Source organism: Pteropus alecto, unplaced genomic scaffold (genome assembly GCF_000325575.1).
Source record: "Pteropus alecto unplaced genomic scaffold, ASM32557v1 scaffold19, whole genome shotgun sequence".
Lineage (NCBI taxonomy): Eukaryota > Metazoa > Chordata > Mammalia > Chiroptera > Pteropodidae > Pteropus > Pteropus alecto.
Window position 1 is genome coordinate 100,194 of NW_006442490.1, and position 20,703 is coordinate 120,896.

General features: G+C 38.1%; 2 protein-coding genes across 8 annotated transcripts in view; one reads left to right on the forward strand and one right to left on the reverse strand.

Moving 5' to 3' along the window:
- The window catches only part of MOSPD1 (motile sperm domain containing 1), a 37,657-nt gene that overhangs the window by 11,852 nt on the left and 5,102 nt on the right, over positions 1 to 20,703 (forward strand). Inside the window, exons 1-5 of one of the 3 annotated variants that reach the window (XM_025039658.1) lie at positions 881 to 930; positions 1,523 to 1,668; positions 13,731 to 13,985; positions 14,110 to 14,185; positions 15,608 to 15,825. In XM_025039658.1, coding sequence (XP_024895426.1) covers positions 13,832 to 13,985; positions 14,110 to 14,185; positions 15,608 to 15,825 — 448 coding nt within the window. In that variant the 5' untranslated portion in view covers positions 881 to 930; positions 1,523 to 1,668; positions 13,731 to 13,831. Of the gene's footprint in view, positions 1 to 880; positions 931 to 1,522; positions 1,669 to 13,730; positions 13,986 to 14,109; positions 14,186 to 15,607; positions 15,826 to 20,703 lie in introns of those variants that run through there. The other 2 variants (XM_015596823.2, XM_006921514.3) reach the window with 2 other exon arrangements.
- Positions 12,514 to 20,703, reverse strand: part of FAM122C (family with sequence similarity 122C) — an 89,360-nt gene continuing 81,170 nt past the window's right edge. For 2 of the 5 annotated variants that reach the window (XR_003043065.1, XM_025039654.1), the window contains 2 exons: positions 20,309 to 20,366; positions 12,514 to 12,647 (listed from right to left, as the gene is read on the reverse strand). Coding sequence is in view for 2 of the 5 variants with exons in the window: in XM_025039654.1 (XP_024895422.1) it covers positions 20,309 to 20,366 (58 nt within the window). In the remaining 3 variants the exon portion in view is untranslated. Of the gene's footprint in view, positions 12,648 to 19,189; positions 20,367 to 20,703 lie in introns of those variants that run through there. The other 3 variants (XM_025039656.1, XM_025039655.1, XM_025039657.1) reach the window with 2 other exon arrangements.

Sequence of the window (20,703 nt, forward strand, 5' to 3'; positions counted from 1 at the left end):
TGGAAGTGAAAAAAATTTTTTAATACATATTTATAACAGTATTTATATTCGTTTTTTTTTTAACCTAATAATATACTGTTATGGCTTAATTGCTTATCTTGTCCTTCACTGTATAATAATTTTTCTTCCCTGGTGGAAGCAATCTGCCTTGAGAATTCTTTCTTTGTCTTTAATTTTTGATAATTTTAATATAATGTGTCTTGGAGAAGGCCTTTTGGGGTTGAGATAATTGGATGTTCTGTTATCTTCTTGAATTCGAAGCTTCATCTCATTCCTTAGATTTGGGAAGTTCTTATCAACTATTTGTCTGGATATGCTTTCTGATCCCTTCTTCTCTTCTTCTGGTATACCCATTATTCTTATGTTGCCTTTCCTGATGGTATCAGCTATTTCTCATATTTCTTTTATTATTTTTCATTCTGTCTCTTTCTTCTTCCTTCTAAATTATTTCTAGATTTCTGTCTTCAGTATCACTGATTCTTTCCTCCATCTGGTCAGCTGTATTTCCTAATGTTACTATTTTACTCTTCATGTCTTTTAGTGTGTTCTTCATCTCCAGAAGTTCTATTTGGTTCTTTCTTAGGGCTTCAGTCTTCTTGCTAAAAAACTCATTTTGCTGACCTATATTTTTCTTATTTCTTGGAATTGTTTATCTGAATTATTTTGCCTCTCATTGAGTTTTTTCAGAAATGCAATCCTGAATTCTCTGGCCTTTAAATTGCGTATTTCTATGTCTTTAAGCTTATTTTCTGGAGATTTTTCTTTCTTTCTGAGCTGCCCTGTCACTCTGGTTGTTCATGGTGTTTGATGGCTATTTCTCTGGCTGGGCATTAATGGGAGTGTATTCTGCTTTTTTTTTTCAGAAAGAAGATTTATTATATAGAGGTCTCTCTTTAGCCTGTTGATAAGGTGTTTTTCTTTTGATTTCCAGTAAGTGGGATCCAAGCCTCTTGGATTTCTGCTTTGAGGCTAATAATGCTTTTTCTCTCTCTGGTATATCAAATATTCAAGTCACGATTGGCTACCCTCACTCCCAGGGTACTGATAGTGGGTTTTGTTTTGATACCATTTGGTCAGATTCTCCTAGGGCTTCATGGTGCTAGGTTTGAGAGGATATTGGGTGGAGGGAGGGCACGCTCTGGGTTGGTTGGTGGGGGTTGTTATTAGTCTCTGTGTCTCAGCCTCCTGCTTCACAATTGCGGCTGCTAAGACACAGTTGCCCCTCCACACTTAGTTCCCGCTCCACTTTCTGCCCTGATCCTTGGGCACCAATGCGTAGAACTTGCTGATCCCTCAGGCAGGGCTGTTCGGGGAACCTGCCTCAAATTTTCCCCTCCCCCTCCTCTTGCAGGGAGCTCTGGCTGCATGAGGCAGCTTCTTTGTTCCTTTCAGTCTACCCTCCAGACTCCCATAGTTCTGACCTCTGGAAACTCTTATGCCTAGATCACTCACTCAGACGTGCTTGTGTTCAGGTTGGGTGTTATTTTTGAGTTTTAGATGTTGAGCTTGTTGTTATTTCAAGGGGAGAGATCCGGGGACATCCCTCACTCCGCCATGCTTCTGACGTCACTCAAGGGAGGCAGGACTTTTGAATTGAGACACAGAGGAGATGATGACTGTATAGGGAAGTGTGAGTCCGAAGACCAGAGTCGTGCCACCAATACCCTGGTAAGTCCCTTAACCACCCTGGGCATGATTTCCTCAGCAGTAAAATGATAAGGGTCGGGAGCTAATATTCTTTGACTTTGTGTGTGCTTGACTTTTGGAAAGCAACCTTATAATCCAATTCGCTATAAGGTTTTATTGGCTTAGTATATAATCTGTCCCCAGAATTTTCGTACCTTATCATTTTGCAATATGGACTGGAGCAAGGAGAAAGTGTTAGTATCTGTAAAACCATCAATTAAAGGCACATGTTATCTTCATTGGGTTTCTTGGCAGTCTCCAGTATTGCCCTGGTGACCTGGTGCTAATTCCTCCCTAATTTCCATTGGTTGAAGTTTAGGAGGCCACTTTTATCTTAGGCAAGATAAGTGAGAGATGGGAACAGGGATAATAAACTGCTCATAAATGATTAAACACTTATGGTGACCAGGGGTAGTCAGCCTATTCACAATTCATAGGAAAATGTGTACGTATTCAACTGGTAAAGAGAAAGCTTAAAGCTAGTAAAATTTCTACTCTGACCTGTGACAACTAACTTCTCCTTAGAGTTAGAACCAAGAGTTTAGCACTTGTTCTGTGTGGTTAATTTTGACTTCTAGTCAGATTTACAAATCAACTCATATTCCTTTATAACAAAAAGTTTTACATTTTCCTATTTGCCAGTTATCTTAAATAAACCTTTTGTTTATTGTAATGAGTTTATGTTGCATGTAAAATTATTTTAGATAACTGAAATTATTCTATTTTACACATAGTATTAAGGTTTTCAATGTTATCAAAGGATAAATTGGAAAATGCAATTAACAGATTTTTCACACATTGTTTCTAAATTCCATATTGTATTTCATAACTGGTACCTTTTCCAAATTAGGCCTTAGTGGGTTGTTATTTAATTTGACCTTTAAAAAAACTTTTGAATAGGTATTTATAGGGTTCAGAATTCAAAACATACAAAAGTGTATCCAGAGGAAACTCTCCTCCCACCCCTGTCCCCAGCCACTCAGATTGTCTTTCCACGGGCAGCCCTGGCTATCCTTCCAGAGATATTTTACCCATATCCATGAAAATAGGTTTATGTATTCTTTTATCTCCCTTTTCCACACAAATGGCAGCATACTCCACACTCTGCATTGCACCTTGCTTTTCTCACTTAACGCTACACTTGAAGATCAGTCCAAATCTACACTACACAGAGAGCTTCCTCTTTCTTCTTAACAGATATTTGGTATCCCAACGGATGGCTGTATTATACTTTATTTAATGAATTGACTATTAATGGACAGTTGGGCTGTTTCCAATCTTGCTATTGACAACAACATCTAGCTCTTATTGACTGCCAAGCTTCATTCTATGTGCTTCACATGAATTATTTAATCCTCAGTGCTGAAAAAAAAAGCAAAAAAAAAAAAACCCCACCTTTCACATACATGATTTCACACAAGGGGAATATTTATACAGGATAAATTCCTAGAAGTAGAATATCTAGATCTGAGGGTGTGTGTGTATAGGGTTAGCTCAGAACACAGGCCCTCCACATACTCCGAAGACTGATAGCTGCCCGGCCAGAGGCAGCTTTCAGCAGTGCCCACTCCTAAGGACGTTTTCTCCTGCTCCTATGGACGTTATCTGCACCTGTAACCAAGCAGCACACCTTGCTCCCATCTGTCTGAGAAGGTGGCTGCTCCCCTAGTGAGATTACCCCTCGCTCTGCTTGTGTGCATTAAAAAACTCTGCTTGCTCTTGGTCAGCAGCAGCTTTTTCTGCAGCTCTGACCAGCTGCTGCTGAAGCTTCTCTGCCTCATGATTAATAAGTGGAATTTCTCACCCCTCTGGTCTTGGTGGTTTTTCTGGAATATCTAAACCCTGTTGCAAGTTCCAGGCATGGGGCTCCTGTATTACAATTGGTGTAGCTGGGAGGGTATTCCGGAAAGTACCCTGGTTAAGTTGACTTCAAGTGAGTGGGAGAACATGCCTGGTGAGAGTCTGCCAGGAGGAATCCCGGAGTGGGCCTCTAGGTCCATGTTGTTTGATGTGGCAAGCCTTTTAGATTCTTGGAGCCCACAAAGGAATGGGAGGACACCCCCAACACACCTATGGGCCTCTTACAGGTTTTACTGAAAGTAGGGGAATTGTATTCTTTAAAAAGAAAGAGCTGCAGGTCGTAGCAGCCGCATCGGGCTGGCCCCTTCTGCAGGCACTGCATGAGGCTACCGCTAAACAGTTGCAGGCTGAGGAAAGGGTGAAGAATGTGGAAGAGGAAGTAAGGCTAGAAGGAGACCTGTGAGTCACATAGGCCAATAGCAAGGATATTCTTGGATGACAGAATAGACTAGTGAATAGCAGCAGGACCTAGCCTGCTGCTTTGCACAGGTTTGGGGGCAAAAGCTAACAAGAGCTTTTGGGCAGTAATTACACAGTCTGAATGGAACCCCTATAAGTGGGATCCCACAACAGAAAGTCTGAGTCAGATGAAGAAATAGAGGAGTCCCTCCCAGAGGAAGCCACATGTGTGTTTCGGGCCTGCACGGTAATTGTTTAGAAACTAAAGACAACAGAAATGCCCCGAGCAGCAAGATTCGAGGAACCTGCCTCCTCCCCTTCAACATCTATACACCTCCGCCCAGCCATATACAACTTGGTAGAGCTGGCTGCCAAGTTCCACCAGAAAGGATCAGAGCCCGAAAGGATCAGAGCCCATCGCAGGGTGGCTACTCCACCTCTGGGACATGGGTGTGTACAGCATAATACTGTCTGGGGAGGAATTAACCCATATGGCCTCTGTCACCACTCACTCTCTTTGCGCCAACACATATGAGGCAATCCAATATGCAGAAAACGCATCTCTGCTGAATTGGCTCATGGCGGGTTGCCGCAGGGCTTGTCCAAATGAAGGCAATTTGCCGATGGCCCAGCTGTGCTAGATATCCATGTCAGAACTGTAAGTGTTCGTTAGGGAGATGGGAATGAGGCATGCTATTTACATCGAACCATTTGAGGGCCTTGATGTGGTGCCATTTACTGCAGGTATGCGGGACTGCATCATCCAGATTGCCCTGTTGGCCTGTTATGGTACTTTGGTGCCCATTCTGTCCACCCGAGGGGGGAGGACAATCTAGGTGGCAGCACAGGTTGTTCCCAATTTGGACAAAATGGAACTGGCCAAGCAGAAACAGGGGGCCTGACGGGTCCAGGGGAAAGAGAGAGTCAATTGTGGGTGTGCAGGCAGAAAGTAAGGATGGCCCAGTAAAGGTGACCAGAAGGCAACTATGGATGGATCTGATAAAGGCCGGGATCTGATAAAGAAATGATTAATAAGCAACCCAATACAGTACTGGTAGCTCCGTGGCAGCAGCTTAAACTGGAGCAGAAATTCCAACCCCTGCTTGACAGGCTGGCACCTGTCTGTACCTTTGAATGGACCTCAAGCCGGGGATACTCTCAACCCTCAGCTCCTTGCCTGGATGACTTTTTATGGGACCAGGATATGTCCAAAATATTTACCCATTCAAGATCAATTCGCCTTTACCTGGGAAGGACAACAATGGGCCTTCACTGTCCTACTTATGGGGTATCTCCATAGCCCCACTATTTGCCATGGTTTTGTGGCTGAGGATTTGACTGGCTAGGCTAAACCCTCTACCATACAACTGTACCAGTATATTGATGATGTCATGCTAACCTCTGACTCTCTTTCAGACTTACAGCAAGCCATAACTTGCCCCCACATTTTCCCAGCCTCTGTAAAACTGTCAAGGGCAAATGAAATACTTCTAGAGGTTACAAAATATATTCATAAATTTGCCAATCTAAAGGATGTTAATTGTTTACTTTCTAACTGCCATTAGAAATTGAGGTCTCTGAGAGTTAAGAATTCGTATTACAATTGAAAGAGAACTGTGTATGTTTAGTAACAGAAGGTATAAGGTATAGAGGTGTATTTTAAAGGAGATAAAAGGAAAGTAGTTTGTCCTAAAGTTGGTTATTTTTAATGGAGTAAGAAGAGGCAAACTGAAGAGATGAATAAAGTTGCAGAAGGTCTGTGAAATCTTGAAAGAGGAAACTGTAGATATGGTTAAGCTAAACAAGATTGGAAATAAATTTAAATGTCAAAAGCAGACTAATTTAAAATCAGAGTTGTGTTTTCTCCCTCTGCTAAATAAGACAGAGTTTCTTGGACTATTAGTCTGCTACTGATATTATAGAAAAGGTTTTCCTGCCTGAAGAAAACAATTTTTAAAAATTTTTTTATCAAAATCGTTTTCCATGTTCTATGTCGTCTTAATCAGGCCCTTGGCTACTTAAGGAAATTGAATCTCCACAACAGTAAGAACTAGGTTTTGCTAATAATTGTGCAGAATTGGAGTGTTTCTTTTCCTCCCTACTTACCCCTCTAGAATCCAAACACTTTTAGTGAGTAAGTAGTCTTACTTTCATGGCAATGTGATTATTTGCATAAGTTCAATAACAATCTGTTCTCTTTATAACAGGACATGATTGGAAACTAGTTTTTATTACCAAGCCTTTGACTGGAGTGTCATATTTGAGAGAAATGCAGAGACTTAGATATGACCAAACAACTTTAAGGAATTAAGGTTGACTTCTGGAAGCCAATAAAAGCCTTTGGGAATATTGGCCTGGTACATGGCTCTCCTGGTTCCCAGCAGCCTTCCTATTTGAGTAAAGAGTGTCACTTCTTGGCAGGTGCAAGAATCTTGAGATATTTTGGAGATCTCAAGAAGAGAGAAACTCAACTGAAACCTATAGGTATTTTAGGCATCCTCTGAGGGCAAGTCCTTACCTTGACTTTTCTGGCCTTGTGAAGCCTTTTAAGATCAATCTGAAGATTCCTTGTAAAATTCTAGCAAAGCAGAGTTAAAAGTGCCTAGCTGGTTAATTAAAATTCTTGCTGGGATTACGCAAATGTTAGTTAGGCCAAGTTTATTGAAACGACTTATTTTGCAAATTAATGAATCTGAATTTGGCTATCTTTGGTAAATAATAGGGGTAGTTGGAGAGGAAAGAAAAAAACATGTCCTGTTAAAAATTCAAGATGGTGTTAGAAGGTAGTGACTGTTCACACCTCCTCTAGCGACCACACCGAAATTATAACAAAACTCCAGAGGAACCAGTATGCGGATTCACCAGAGGCCTGGCTGAACAGAAGCCCAACAACTAAGTCACCTCAAATAACAGGTCACCTCAAAACAGTAGGAGGGGCAGAGATGTGAAATGGCCGGGTCCCACAACTGCGTGTGGCGATCGAGAATCAGGAGGGCTATCTTGGCTGCAGAGCTACCTCTCCCACCTGAGGAGCAAGGGGTCTCAGCCACACACTGGGATCTCCAGCCCAGGGTTCCAGTGCTAGGAAGAGGGGTCCCCACAATCTCTGACTGAAAACCAGCAGAGGTTGTGGCTGAGTAAGATGGAAGACTGTAGGAGCCACAGACATTCCTCTTAAAGGGCCCATGCCTGGCCTTACTTGCTGATGGACTTACTCACTCTGAGCTCCAGCACTGGGGCAGCTGCTCAAGGGGCGCCAGGGACCTATAGGGAGGCACTGAGCTGTCGGGCTTCACGCAAGGGCTAGAGGGGTGGCTTGCTCCCAGATAGAAGCGCAGGCAGAAGCCATTGTTCCTTTGTTGAGTCCTCCCCACACCCAGGCTGCAGATGCAGGCGCTGTGGACCTGGATAACACAGGTCACTTCACCTAGGGGATTCCCTGAGACTCTGCTGCTCCCCACTTGTGGGCCCACCCAAGCCGTTTGCAGTGATTTATTCCATATAGCTGTCTTGGTTCCTGCTGCAGACTTTCATAAAATCTCTCACAGGCTCACAAAACTCCAAGAAGCAGCATCTGGTCTTAGCGTGCCCTGTACCTCTTGCTGAACAGCCTCAAGCCCCACATAGGTGGCAGCCATATGTGGATTGCTTGGTGACTCTTAACAGGTGGCCCTGGAGGTACACAGGCTATGGCTGAACTTGGCCTGCAGCTAGACTCCTCCCAGGTCTGTGCCAAGGGGCCCCACAGCACACCTACTACACAAAGCTTCTCTAAGACTGGAAGACTTAGGAGCCCTACCTACATAGAAACAGACACAGAGAGGCAAACAAAATGGGAAGACAAGCATGTCCCACATGAAAGAACAGAACAAAGCTCCAGAAAAAGAATTTACCAAAATGGAGACAAGGAATATACCAGATGCAGAGTTCAAAAACACTAGTTGCAAGGATGCTCAAGGAACTTATGGGAAGAGTAGATGGACTCAATGAGAACTTTTACAAAGAAATAGGAAACATAAAAATGGAGATGGAAAACAAAAAAAGAGCCAGTCAGAAATGAACAATACAATATCTGAGATGAAGAGTACATTAGAGGGAATCAACAGAGTGGAGGAAACGGAGGATTGAATCAGTGACATAGGAGATGGAGTAGCAGAGGACACCCAATCATAACAGCAACAAGAAAAAAGAATCCCCTCCCCTCCAAAAATGAGAGTAGTTTAAGAAGACTCTGAGGCACTGTCAAGTATAACAACATTCACATCATAGGAGTACCAGAGGAGAAGAGAGCAAGGAATTGAAAACCTATTCGAAGAAATAATGACAGAAAATTTCCCTAATCTGGTGGGGGAAATATACATACAACCCCAGGAAGCTCAGGGAGTCTCAAGAAAGAGAAACTCAAAGAGGCCCACACCAAGACACATCATTATTAAAATGTCAAAGGTTAAATTCAAAGAGAGAATCTTAAAAGCAGCAAGAGAAAAGCAATTAATTATATACAAGGGAGCTCCCATAAGACTGGCAGCTGATTTCTCAACAGAACTTTACAAGCTGGAATGGCTTGGCACAAAATATCCAATGTGATGAAAACCCAGGACCTACAGTCAAGATTACTTTACCCAGCAAAGTTATCAGTTGGAATTGAAGGATAGATAAAGAGCTTCCTAGGCAAGAAAAAGCTAAAGGAGTTCATCACCACCAAGCCAGTATTACAGGAAATGCTGGAGAGACTTCTTTAAAAAGAAAAAATAGGGGTGGCTCCATAGCGTAGTGGTTAGCATGTCTGCTTTACACTCAGAAGATCCTGGGTTCGCACCCCAGGTGGAGCCACAAACCATACTCCGGGTGTGCTGGGCCCCTGGCTGCACGCCGCAAGTGTGTGGGAAGAGACACCCCGCCTTCAGAGATCCAGTTCTTAAAAAAAAAAAAAAAAGGAGATGACAACATCCCTTGGTCAAGGGTGGAAGTGGGAGGGGGGATTAAACAGGGGGAAAAATAAGAAGAAAAACTATATACGTATCAAAAGTCTAAATAAAGAATGGCAGTAACCACACATCTATTGACAAGTACCTCAAATGAAAAATAATTAAATGCTCCAATCAAAAGATGGGGTGGCTGAATGGATAAGAAAACAAGACCCTTACATATACTGCCTACAAAAGAGACTGACTTCAGATTAAAAGGCACACACAGACTAAAAGTAATGGGATGGAAAAAGATATTTCATGAAGGACCTAGAGGGTATTGTGCTAAGTGCAGTAAGTCAGATAGAGGAAGACAAATGCCATATGATTGCGCACATGTGGAATCTAAAGAACAACAACAAAAAAAACTCATAGAGAACATTTCGAGGGTTACCAGATGGGAGAGAGTTGGGGGTGTTGGTGAAAAGGGGGGAAAGGGTTAAGTACAAATCGGTAATTACACAATAGTCATAGAGATATAAAGTATAGCATAAGGAATATAGCCAATAATATTATAACTATATATGGTGTCAGAGGGGCACTAGATTTATTAGGGTGATCACTTTGTGAGTTATATAGATGTCTAATCATGCTGTATACCTGAAACTAATACAGTATCATATGCCCACTATAACTGAAAAAAAAAATTAACTTAAAAAAATTGAAATATACCTAGGTAAACATTAGATTCTTATGCTATTCATTGTCTTTTAGGTTTTATTTTATTTTCTACTTGTAAATCGGACAGGGTCCTGAATTCTTCTAGTTTTCTCCAATATCTCTCTGTGGATTTTCGAATGTGTTTTCAATTTGTAATGTTTTTTCCATCCTTTAACTAGGAATTATTGAAAACTATAACTGCTTTTTCCAAGCCATGCAAGCCAAAGATGGACAACTTAATATAAAATTAAAGAGATTGCCACAACAGCTTATGTTTGAACAATCTCAGTGACTGGTGCTATGTGGGCCACACAAAGAGTTTGCCTTGATGTCCGAGGACATCATCAAGGAGATTTCAAGTTGTGGAAGATGCTTCCAGCCTTATATCTAGAAATCTTTACTGACAGCCTTACAAACTCAGAAGCTGGTTTATAATTTGCTCCGATTATTAACCTTTGTTTTCCTTTTGTTTTCCTAGACATAGGAGGCATCTATACAATGGCTAATACAACCTGCTAAACCTACAGTAATACCTCTGGGGAAGTTGAGACTCAAATAAGTAGACTCATGTAGAAAGTTGCTTTGTAGTCATAGTAAACCAAAAACTAACAATACGTTCACTGGAATGTAGGATAGTTTCATTCCTCTAACCCCTGAACTCTGCCTCTTTTTAGCAAAAAGCAGCCATAGCGGTTGTTGCCTCTCTTCCCTCAATATTGAGGGATGATCAAGAAACTGGTGGGAGTTGTAACAGGAATTGTAGCCACATGTGTTGCAGCACTTGGAACAAAGCCCTTAACCAATTGGTGGCCCTCCTTGAGCCATTGGGGCCATTACCTGGTAACAGGACTGCTTGGCTTATGTGTACTCTTGTTAGTGTTAGGATGTAGTCTTTATTTGTGATATATAGATGCAATATACAAATGCTCCAATCATCCACGGACCTCCTGTCCGGAAGAGGTGACGTGAAGAATGTGAGATGGAGGAGCTATGTTGGGGTGAAGTGTAGGGTTAACTCAGAACACAGCCCTTCCACATACTCAGGAGACTGATAGCTACCTGGCCAGCAGCCAAGAAAGACAGTGCACAAAGAGCTTTCAGCAGTGCCCACTCCTAAGGACGTTTTCTGCTGCTCCCATGGACATTATCTGCTCCTGTAACCAAGCAGTACACCTTGCTCCCATCCGTCTGAGAAGGTGGCTGCTACCTCAATAAGATTAACCCTCCCTCTGTTTGTGGGCATAAAAAACTCTGCTTGCTCTTGGTCAGCTGCAGCTTTTTCCTGCAGCTCCAAGCAGCCGCTGCTGAAGCTTCCCTGCCTTGTGAGTAACAAACGGCATTTCTCACCCCTCTGGTCCTCCTAGTGGTTTTTCTGGAATATCCAAACCCAGGAGCAAGTTCCAGACCTGAGGCTCCTGCATTACAATGTGCATTTTATTTTGGCAGATACAGTGGATGTGCCAATTTATCTCCCTGCCAGCAATGTTAAGAACATGCCTGATTGCTCCACCTAGTGCTGTCAAACTTTTTGATTTTTGCCAATTTGACAAGTAAAAACATTTATTTCAGTATAGCTTTAGTCTATATTTCTTGTGAATGATGTTATACAACCTTTTGTAAGTCTAAAAAATTTGTTCTTTTCTATAAAATATTATAGTGTTTGCTCATTTTTATATTGAGTTGTCTTTTTTGTAATGATTTGTAGGCCTTCTCTATATAGTAGGGAAATTAGACATTGCCTATAATATAGATTGAAAATATTCTTTTGGCTTTGCTTAAAAAAAGTTGTTTGCCATGCAAAATTTTAGGAATTTTTATATAGTTGAATTTATCAATAGTTTTCAGTTTCTGGTTGTTAGAAAGCCTAAGATTATAAAAAATAGATTTCCCATGGTTTCTAGTGTTTTATTTTATTTCTGTACATTTAAAGCTTTGATCCATTTGGAATTTACCTTAATAAAGTTTTGGAATTTTATAAGGAGTGAGAAATAAATTCAACTTTTTTTCCCTAGATGTATACCCTCTTTTATCAACATTTATTGACTAAACTGGCTTCTACAAATCAGAGATTCCACCTTTTATCATAAGCTAACTTCTCATCTTGTTTTAGAATGTGATGTTAATATTATTCAGTGATGCCAAATTTAGGTGGTCTATTCCTGATAGCCAAGCTTACTGAGAAAGTAATTATAGAGCTTATTATTTTCTATTGAAAAAAATAAGATACCAAACTTCTGAGAGCACATTATCCAAATACAAGTGTGTATGGCTCTTAGGAAAAGAAATTCATGGCAAATAAAAACTTAAAATTACAATTATTTAATCAGATGCTTTTCAGAATAATCTTTTATTGAAATGGACAGTACGTTTGGTATAGTGGAAAGAATACTATTAGGAAGGAGGCGGCCTGCTGACATTTTTTGTCTTAGTCTGGTCTCTTCCTAATTTAATAACAACAACAAACACTTAGAACATTGCTTGGACTACAGTAACTACTAAAAGCTTTATATATATTAATTCATTCAATGTATATAATTAATGAAAAATTTATAATCTGTTATGAATTATACAAATGCTAAATATTATTACAAATAAAAATGTCTATAGGCCCTTTCAGCTCAGTAAAAAAAAACACTGTTATGAGCTGCATGCATACCATAAAGTATATGGATATAAAGTAGCATGATGATCTGGGACAGCCTATGGATTAAGACCTTCTGAGAGTTCTCCCTTACCGTCACGTTTCTGCACCTTTGCTTATGTTGTTCCCTAGGCCTGAATGCCTTCCCTACCTATACCCCCAATCCCTAGCACAGAAGTGTGTACCCTTCTCTTCTTTAAGGATTACCTCAAATGCCATCCCCTGGCCTTTCTTCCGGGTAAAATTATTCATGTAGTCTTCTAATTCCCTAGTACTTGATAAACAACAGTATTCATTATATTAGAGGTAGCTTAAATATTTATTTTGTTTCATCAATGAGACTTGAGTTTCTTGAGGACAGGGCTTGTGCATTATTCATCTCTGTGTCTCTGTGCAACTCTTGACATAGTTCCAGGCCTATAATAGGTATTCAGCTGGAAGAAAAGAAAAATTTGCATACATGACTATACAGTATTGTATTTGATAAACAGTGGACAGGCTTCAATCAGAATCAGAGCACATGTGCCCCAAACAATTTAATCATTTGTTATATTTCTCTTTGAATGTATGAGAACCTGAATGCAAAGTACTAAATGCTTTATGGCCTATTTTAAAGTTATGATCTATAGGGTGAAAATCAGACAATTTCTGATTGTATGTTTTAGCTTTTGTATTTTATTTTAAAAAGTCATACAGTTCTAGCTAAATTAGAATTTTGCTTAAAATTATATTAGGAAATAAACACAGAAACAGCACTTATCAGTCAGACTTCTGCCAGTTACAACTATCTGGAACATATTCAAGAACCCCAGAAGGAATCCAAAAAGGTCATTGAAGTTGGAAAAAAATAGCTCTCATGAAGCCTGTGTATTTGACGTAGGAGGGGAGGCACAGTGCCACTGGAATGCCAAGGTCTACTTACTGACTGAATTTTCATAGAAAACTCCATGGCCTGTTTAGCAAGTCTGGATATTTGGCTTCCCTTCCAGACATTTTTTTGTTTATCTTGGGTTTTGGTAGAAAAAAAGATTAATCTCCCACCCATGCTGCCAGAAGGCACTAACTAAAGCATTGTTGAAATGAGTGTAAAAATGATTCTCATGTTTTTATCCCATAAATCATGGAAACTTAACTTTGTTTTACATGTTTTAGTCTTTAAGAATTCTGATTGGCTCTCAAAATTAGTTTTTTAAAAAATCTGATGTTTAAAAAGAGTGTTCCATTGATCTCATCTCTTTGAAAGGTGATTAATTTGAGGTAGAATGCCTCCTTTATTCCTTCAATCGAGTCTGTTATTTATCATGGGTTGAAATCTTGAATGTGAAAGGAGCACGTATAAATTTATTTGCATAGTTTGGTAAAAAGCTATATAAGTATGCCAAGAGGAAAAGTCAAAAGTCGTGTTTAAATGATTTGGGGGCCTATTTTAATGCATGCTGAACATGCCTTTTGTGGTGGTACAGCAAATGAAAACCGTTTTATCATTCAGTTTTCTTTTTCTTTTCTTCTCTTTCTAGATTGCCAAAATGCTTTGGTGTTTTTAACCGACTTTAAGAAAAGTCCAAAATAGATTTGAGAGTGTAAAAACAGAAGCTACAGCAAGGGGGATTCAGTGCCAATGCATCAACAAAAAAGACATCCAGAGTTAGTGGAAGGAAATCTTCCTGTTTTTGTGTTTCCCACGGAGCTAATATTTTATGCAGATGACCAGTCAACACATAAGCAAGTGTTGACTCTATATAATCCCTATGAATTTGCCTTAAAGTTCAAAGGTGAGTCTCCTAGGTCTATTTGCTGGCTTTTAACAGTCCCTACTAATTTTTTACTTGTAGAAGCTAATTAAAAAAACAAAACAAAAAACAAAACACTAATGGCCATTGTGACTTTTTCTTTCAGTTTTGTGTACTACTCCAAATAAGTATGTTGTCGTTGATGCTGCAGGTGCAGTAAAGCCTCAGTGTTGTGTGGATATGTAAGTCCCAATCACTTCCTGGTAACATGTTTTAAGTGTGTTAATATTTATGTGTGTAACTTGGCAAAGGTCTTTTCTTAAAGCTGTTCCCACATAGGCATTTATTACATGTTGAATTTTTGTTGAAATTTTTAGTTTATCAGAATTCTTGTTAAGAAGTTTCTATGATCTAAACAGGTTGACCAAATACTTAATATTTCATGATGTTGGGACCGATGCGTGTATTAATATTTCCATGAACATTTCCTCATTGTTGTGCTTTTAGTCATAACAGGGATATTTATGAAGGTTAAAGTTCTAACTTATTCATTCAAACTTTTCTATAATAGGGAATTTAGCTTTCTTTGGAACATCTTGCTATTTAGTGACATTTGGGAAACTAATAATACTACATTCTCAGAACAGTGGTATATAAGTTCATCTGCAATGATTCATTTAATAAGCTTGGAAGTTAAGCTATACAAACAGGAAGCAAGTATGCAACTACTCATCTGTAAAAGGTTATCTGAGCTCTTCCAGATAATTTTATCTTAGAGTATCAAATTAATGATTGTTTGTTAAAGCTTTCCATATTTAATTTTCACTTCAGAACTGGTAGTGACCAGATGGACCCATTGACCAGTACTTAATTCAAGCCACCAACTAATCTATATTTGTTTAAATCTGTGAGAATGAGAAACAGAAGTCTTTTCTTTCGAATACATTTCATCATCTCAAAGCCTTAAAATGATGTACCTTTGAGGATGTATTTTTGCACATTTCTTTTGATTTTCATTCAGTATATAATAAGCAAGAACAATTCAAAGAAATGTAGTCTCTTGCCAAATAAATACCTTTAACCTAATTGTTCTGTGTTCTCTATTAAGAACAAAGTAAAATAAATGGAATTGCAGATAACTCTCATAAAAATTCAAGTGCTTTATACTCTTTTCTCTTCAGAGATACAGAAGTGTATTGTTAGCCTTCTGTTGGTTTGGTCATACTGGATTACTTACTTATGAAATTGCTTATTTTTACCTGTGTGCATGGACTTTAAGTCTAGGGTAAGATTAATTACTTAAACAATAAGCGGCAATAGAAATTTATGAGACTTCTGTGGGGAAGAAACAATTTCATGTATCTTATTTAGTAAATATTGTTGTATACAGATATCCAGAAAAAATGCCATTGCCCAAAGGAATTTTTTTACTTGACTTTTATTGTATGTTTTAGAGTATGCGTTTCCATCAAATATTTTAGAATTAGCCATTTCTTTTTGGGTTTTACTGTGATTTGTTTTTTAACATCATTAGCAAATTTCTGTATTTGAGTATTTGGTTATAGTCAGTTAATATTGTTTTAATGTATGAAATCTCTTGCTGAATTCTGTTTGGCAAGCTCCCAGAAACCTAAACAGTATTTGTTATTTTTGAATGCTTTTAGTGTGATTCGTCACAGAGATGTTCGATCCTGTCACTACGGTGTAATAGACAAATTCCGTCTCCAAGTTTCTGAGCAAAGCCAGAGGAAGGCTTTAGGAAGGAAAGAGGTTGTGGCTACTCTTCTCCCTTCTGCAAAAGAACAACAAAAGGAAGAAGAGGAAAAAAGAATAAAGGAACATTTAAGTGAAAGTTTATTTTTCGAGCAGTCGTTTCAACCAGGTAATGTTGAGTTGTTTTTGAAGCCCTATTGAGATCTTATACATTTCTAACTTTAAAACCAGGGAGCCAATAATAATTACTAGAACAATAATCTGCCACTTTAAACCTAATCAACTACTTCAAAACCGAACCTAGAGATCTGTACCTAAAATCAAGCCCAAGGCCAAGAGCTGGACTTTCAAAGGAGAGAAGACTAGACGAGGCTGTAAGGAGAGGGCAAATGTTGCCATGACCTTTTAAATCTATAAAACCTGAAAATGCAGGTACCATACTTTATAATACTAGCATAATTTGGCCATTATATACTTTTGTTTCTGTGACTTTCCTATATCCTTTCTCATTTAATTAGTTCAAAGAAGGAGAGATTGTGTTTGGCAATAAGCCAAGCTTGGTGCACTGTTCATATTATTTTGAAAAAAAAATCTCATTAAAGTTGAAGTTAATTAAACTAAGTAGATTATAATATCCCCTGTGGGCTATTAATTGAATCCCTCTCCATTCCTCATTTCCTTCCAGCTTAGACATTCAGAAGTGTTATGATATATTCTTTCAACATTGACACTATCCTCATCTTCAACTCTTTGGACATCATTCCCCCCAACCCCGCTCTTAACTTCTTATTATCCCCTTCAACCCTATTATAAGAGGAGGAAGATAAAATTTTCCATATAAAACCATGGACATTTATTGATAGTGATATATGACTGTGACAGCAGCTGTACTTGAAATTGCCACATTATATATGAGGAATTAAAAAAGTCTACTTGTTATTATATTAATTCATAGATCCCTATCAGTTTGTTCATCTTAGCATGTTTATTTTGATATCACAGGAGGTAATGCCTCTTTGATTTACTGTAGCCAAGAGCCTTCTCAGTCCATGTAGGGAGTGCCCACATTTTCTGGTGATACACATACTAGGAACTAGGTAGTAGCTAGTAGATTGTTTTCTTTTCAGCAACTATTATTGACTGACAGGACCAGCTTTTCTTCTTTTAAAGGTGAAAGAGACCCTCTGTCAAATGTCACCTTGATCTCAGATCAATATTAAGGTGACTTATAAATATTTATCAAATGCAAGATTCCCCTTTAAAATGCCTTCTATAGAACAAGAAAGGCATGTAATGAGTATTTGTTGTTTGATGTTAAATTCATAACTTAAAGTGGTCATTGGAACTCATTTTTATATTTTACAGACCAGTTTAATAGTCAAGAATATTAAGGGTTAAAAGTTTAGTTATATTTACTTTTCCCCTTTTATTTTTAAATTTATTAGACTTCAGGTGAAAAATCACCCTAAAAGGCTAAATAATTGCAATGTGTATTAACCGAGCACTTTATTTTTATTTTTATAATGAACAATTGGTATCTGAAATATATTGAAGTATTCTCCTAATTGTAAAGTTGGAGAAGATGAATGAAGATAGGTGATACTGGAATAACACATGGTGACCTCTGTTTTGGAAAAAAAACTCTTTCTAAGCCATCCATGTCAAGAAGTTCAATGATAGCAGATACCTTATTTGTTTTGTTCACCATTGTGTCCTCAGCACAGAGTACATCTGTCCCTTGGTGTCCAAGGGAGATAGGTTCCAGGAATCACACCTTGCCCGCCCCCCCCGCTCAGATAACAAAATTTGTAGATTCTCAAGTACCTTATTTGGCCCTCCATACCCATTTGTTCCATATCCTTGGATTTAACCATCTTCAGATCAAGGGTGGTTGAATCTGCAGATGTAGAACTCATGGATAAGAAGGACTAGCTGTAGTTACACAGGAAATATGTGCATGGGCTACATTAGGAAGGCTGGACTTCTTATCTGGTAAGGTCTGTTGGATTGATTATCTTTGTCTTACAAGTTTTCCACTGCCGTTGCCACCCTCTAGAGCAAAGGCAATACCAGAACAGTCTCATATCCATTCTTGGCCAACATGTCCTATTTGTAGGTAGTTACCACAGGAAACTGAGTAATGTTTTCTCCTTTAATAGTGTATAATGGTGATTGATTTAGTCTATGCTGACAAAGTGATATTTTTAACTATTAAAATAATACAGTGATGCACCATGTAATGACTGGGATACGTTCTGAGAAATGTGTTATTAGACAGTTTTGTTCTGTGAATATCATAGAATGCACTTACACAAACCAAGGTAGTGTAGCCTACTACACACCTAGGCCATATGTTATAGCCTATCGCTCCTAGGCTACAAATCTGTATTGCATGTTACTGCATAGAATAATATGAGATTAAGTCAAGCACAAGAGAAAATGATGCAATCAGGAAACATGGAAAACACAGGACCCGTGAGACAGCCACCACTGGTGTAATACAGCATACTGTTTTATGGCAAACTTTATTTTATAAGTAGAAAGAATACACCCTAAAATAATGATAAAAAGTATAATATAGTAAATACAGAAACTAGTAACATGGTGGTTTATTATCATTATCAAATGCTATATACTGTACATAAGTGTATGTGCTATACTTTTATATGAGTGGTAGCATAGTAGGTTTGTTTACCCCAACATCACCAAAAACACGTGAGTAGTGCATTACATTATGAGATTATGATGGCTACAACATTATTAGGTAATAAGAATTGTTCAGCGCGGTTATAATCTTATGGGACCACTGTTGCATATGCCATCTGTAGTTCACCAAAACATCGTTGTGTGGCACATGACTGTAGTAACTTATGTGTGGTTTCCAGTATGTAGAATTTAAAGGTTTTCCATTAAGTTTCTCTGAACTAAAGTGTTGAAAAAAATCGAGATTGTTTTGGGGGAAGTTTTGAAATGGCATTATTTTTTCATGTCTGTAGCTTGGAAAGTGTTTATTAGACATATTACAAGTGCAACAATGTTGTGAGGCTCTGAGCTAGCTGGAAAATGGTCAAAGGCTATAGCTATATCATGAAAAATTTGGATTTTAAAACGTATCGAAAGGCAGTAAAATGAGAAGTTTCTTAAGTTTATTATATAAAAACATATAGCAATAAATTTTTAAAAGCACCTATAATCTCATACACTTAATTTTTTTCATTTAATAGAAATTTAACTAAGAGGAACCCACAAAACATACTTTTACAAAACACCAAAACCCAGGTTATTAAAAAAGATGTTTTAAAAAGATGCATCTGAATTTCAGTTTGTCTTAATTACAATAACTAATGAACTGCTATGTCTATGCAATGTTTGAGTCAGTGCCCTCTGGCTTAAGAAAAGTATGCTCTTTATCACTGTTTATAATCATAAGAGATTAAAAATGACCTAAAAGCCCATCATTTGGGGGTTGACTAAATTATGAATGTTTGTGAGATGTGTTGCCAGGCAGCGTTTACATGGATCTGATAGAATGATATAGGTGGTTATATATTGGCATGGAAAGAGGTTCAGATTTATTTCTAAGTGAGAGAAAAAAAAATACATAGAACAGTATGTATAATATGGTCTCATTTAGGAAAAAATATTTTACATGTTTATGTGGATATTAAAAAACCTGAAAGGATCTATACCAAGTCATTAACAGTGTTATCTCTAGAAAGATAGGATTACATAGAAACTTTTATGTTTTCTCTATCTTTATAAAATTTTTACAACAATCAAAAAAGAGCTATTTCCATTTTGAAAAATTTCAAGCACTTAGGCAAATGTTTTTGGAATTTCTCTACTAAAAATTCCTTGGAATTTTCTTTTTGTGGGTTTGCAGTGAGCAGTGTAATTGTTGTAAAGAATTGTTTTCCTTGAAAATTTACCTTTGTAACAAATATAAATGTAAAAATACTTCATTTATTAACTGAAATTAGACTTGTTTTTAGGTATTTATGCTATCGTTTCATCTCAAGCAATAATCACTACCAAATTTGAATTTGTTTTCATACTTCTCTGGTTTTGACAAGCCTCAGTTAAACTTTGCACAACAGCTAAGGTATTAATAATTTAGAAAATCTGTATTTAATAATGAACAGCGTTATTGCATTAATAAAACACAAAGATTGTGTTGCTGTTGGGTATTCCTTTCAATGAAAGGAAAGGTAGTGGGAAAGCCATATGATAGAAAATGCTGTTATTAGGTTTCTTAAAAATATGGGTATGAATATTGTACACATAAACCCAGAACTGTAGAATAGCAGGCCAGATAATAAATGTTTATTTTATTTTATTTTATTTTATTGTGGGAAGAACATTTAACATGAGATCTACCCTGTTCACAAATATTTGTGTACAATGCATTACTGTTAACTACAGGCACAATATGTATAGCAGATCTCTAGAATGTATTCATCTATTTAGTATGTTTGCCAAATTTTGTTTTTGCTGCTTTCTTCTTTGCTATAAATGGAGGTAGAGCAGAGGGCATAAGAGTCTTCATAGGCAACTTTAAAACCCTCAAGTAGTGCCTTTTTGCTACCTTCACGTTTTCAAAAATGGTAGCAGGATGCTGCAGTTATTAGGACCAAACCTGTCTGGAGACCTACCTAAGATGCTTCCGGAAGGTAGTAGAGCTGTAGTGCAGTGGGCTCCAGATGGAGCAATCTATTGAGGTACAAGAAGAAAATATCAGAACTTCAATGTCTATTTTTAGCCCATTCTTTTAAAATTCTATTTGTATTATATTGTTTTATATTAAGCTTAATAGTACAGTATTCATGCATGTAATTTATAAACATACACATTGATATATGCTCGAACACTTTCTACTGAGTACGGTAAGGTGTGTGTGATGGGAGGCAAAATGGTAACCTTTCAGCAGTAACTCACTTCCGCACAATGCTGTTTCAACATTCCTTCCTATAATGACTCAGAAGTTATAGGTTTCCAGATAAGTCCAGCAGGTAAGTGCCCATGGAGTGGGAATAATGGGGGAATGAGA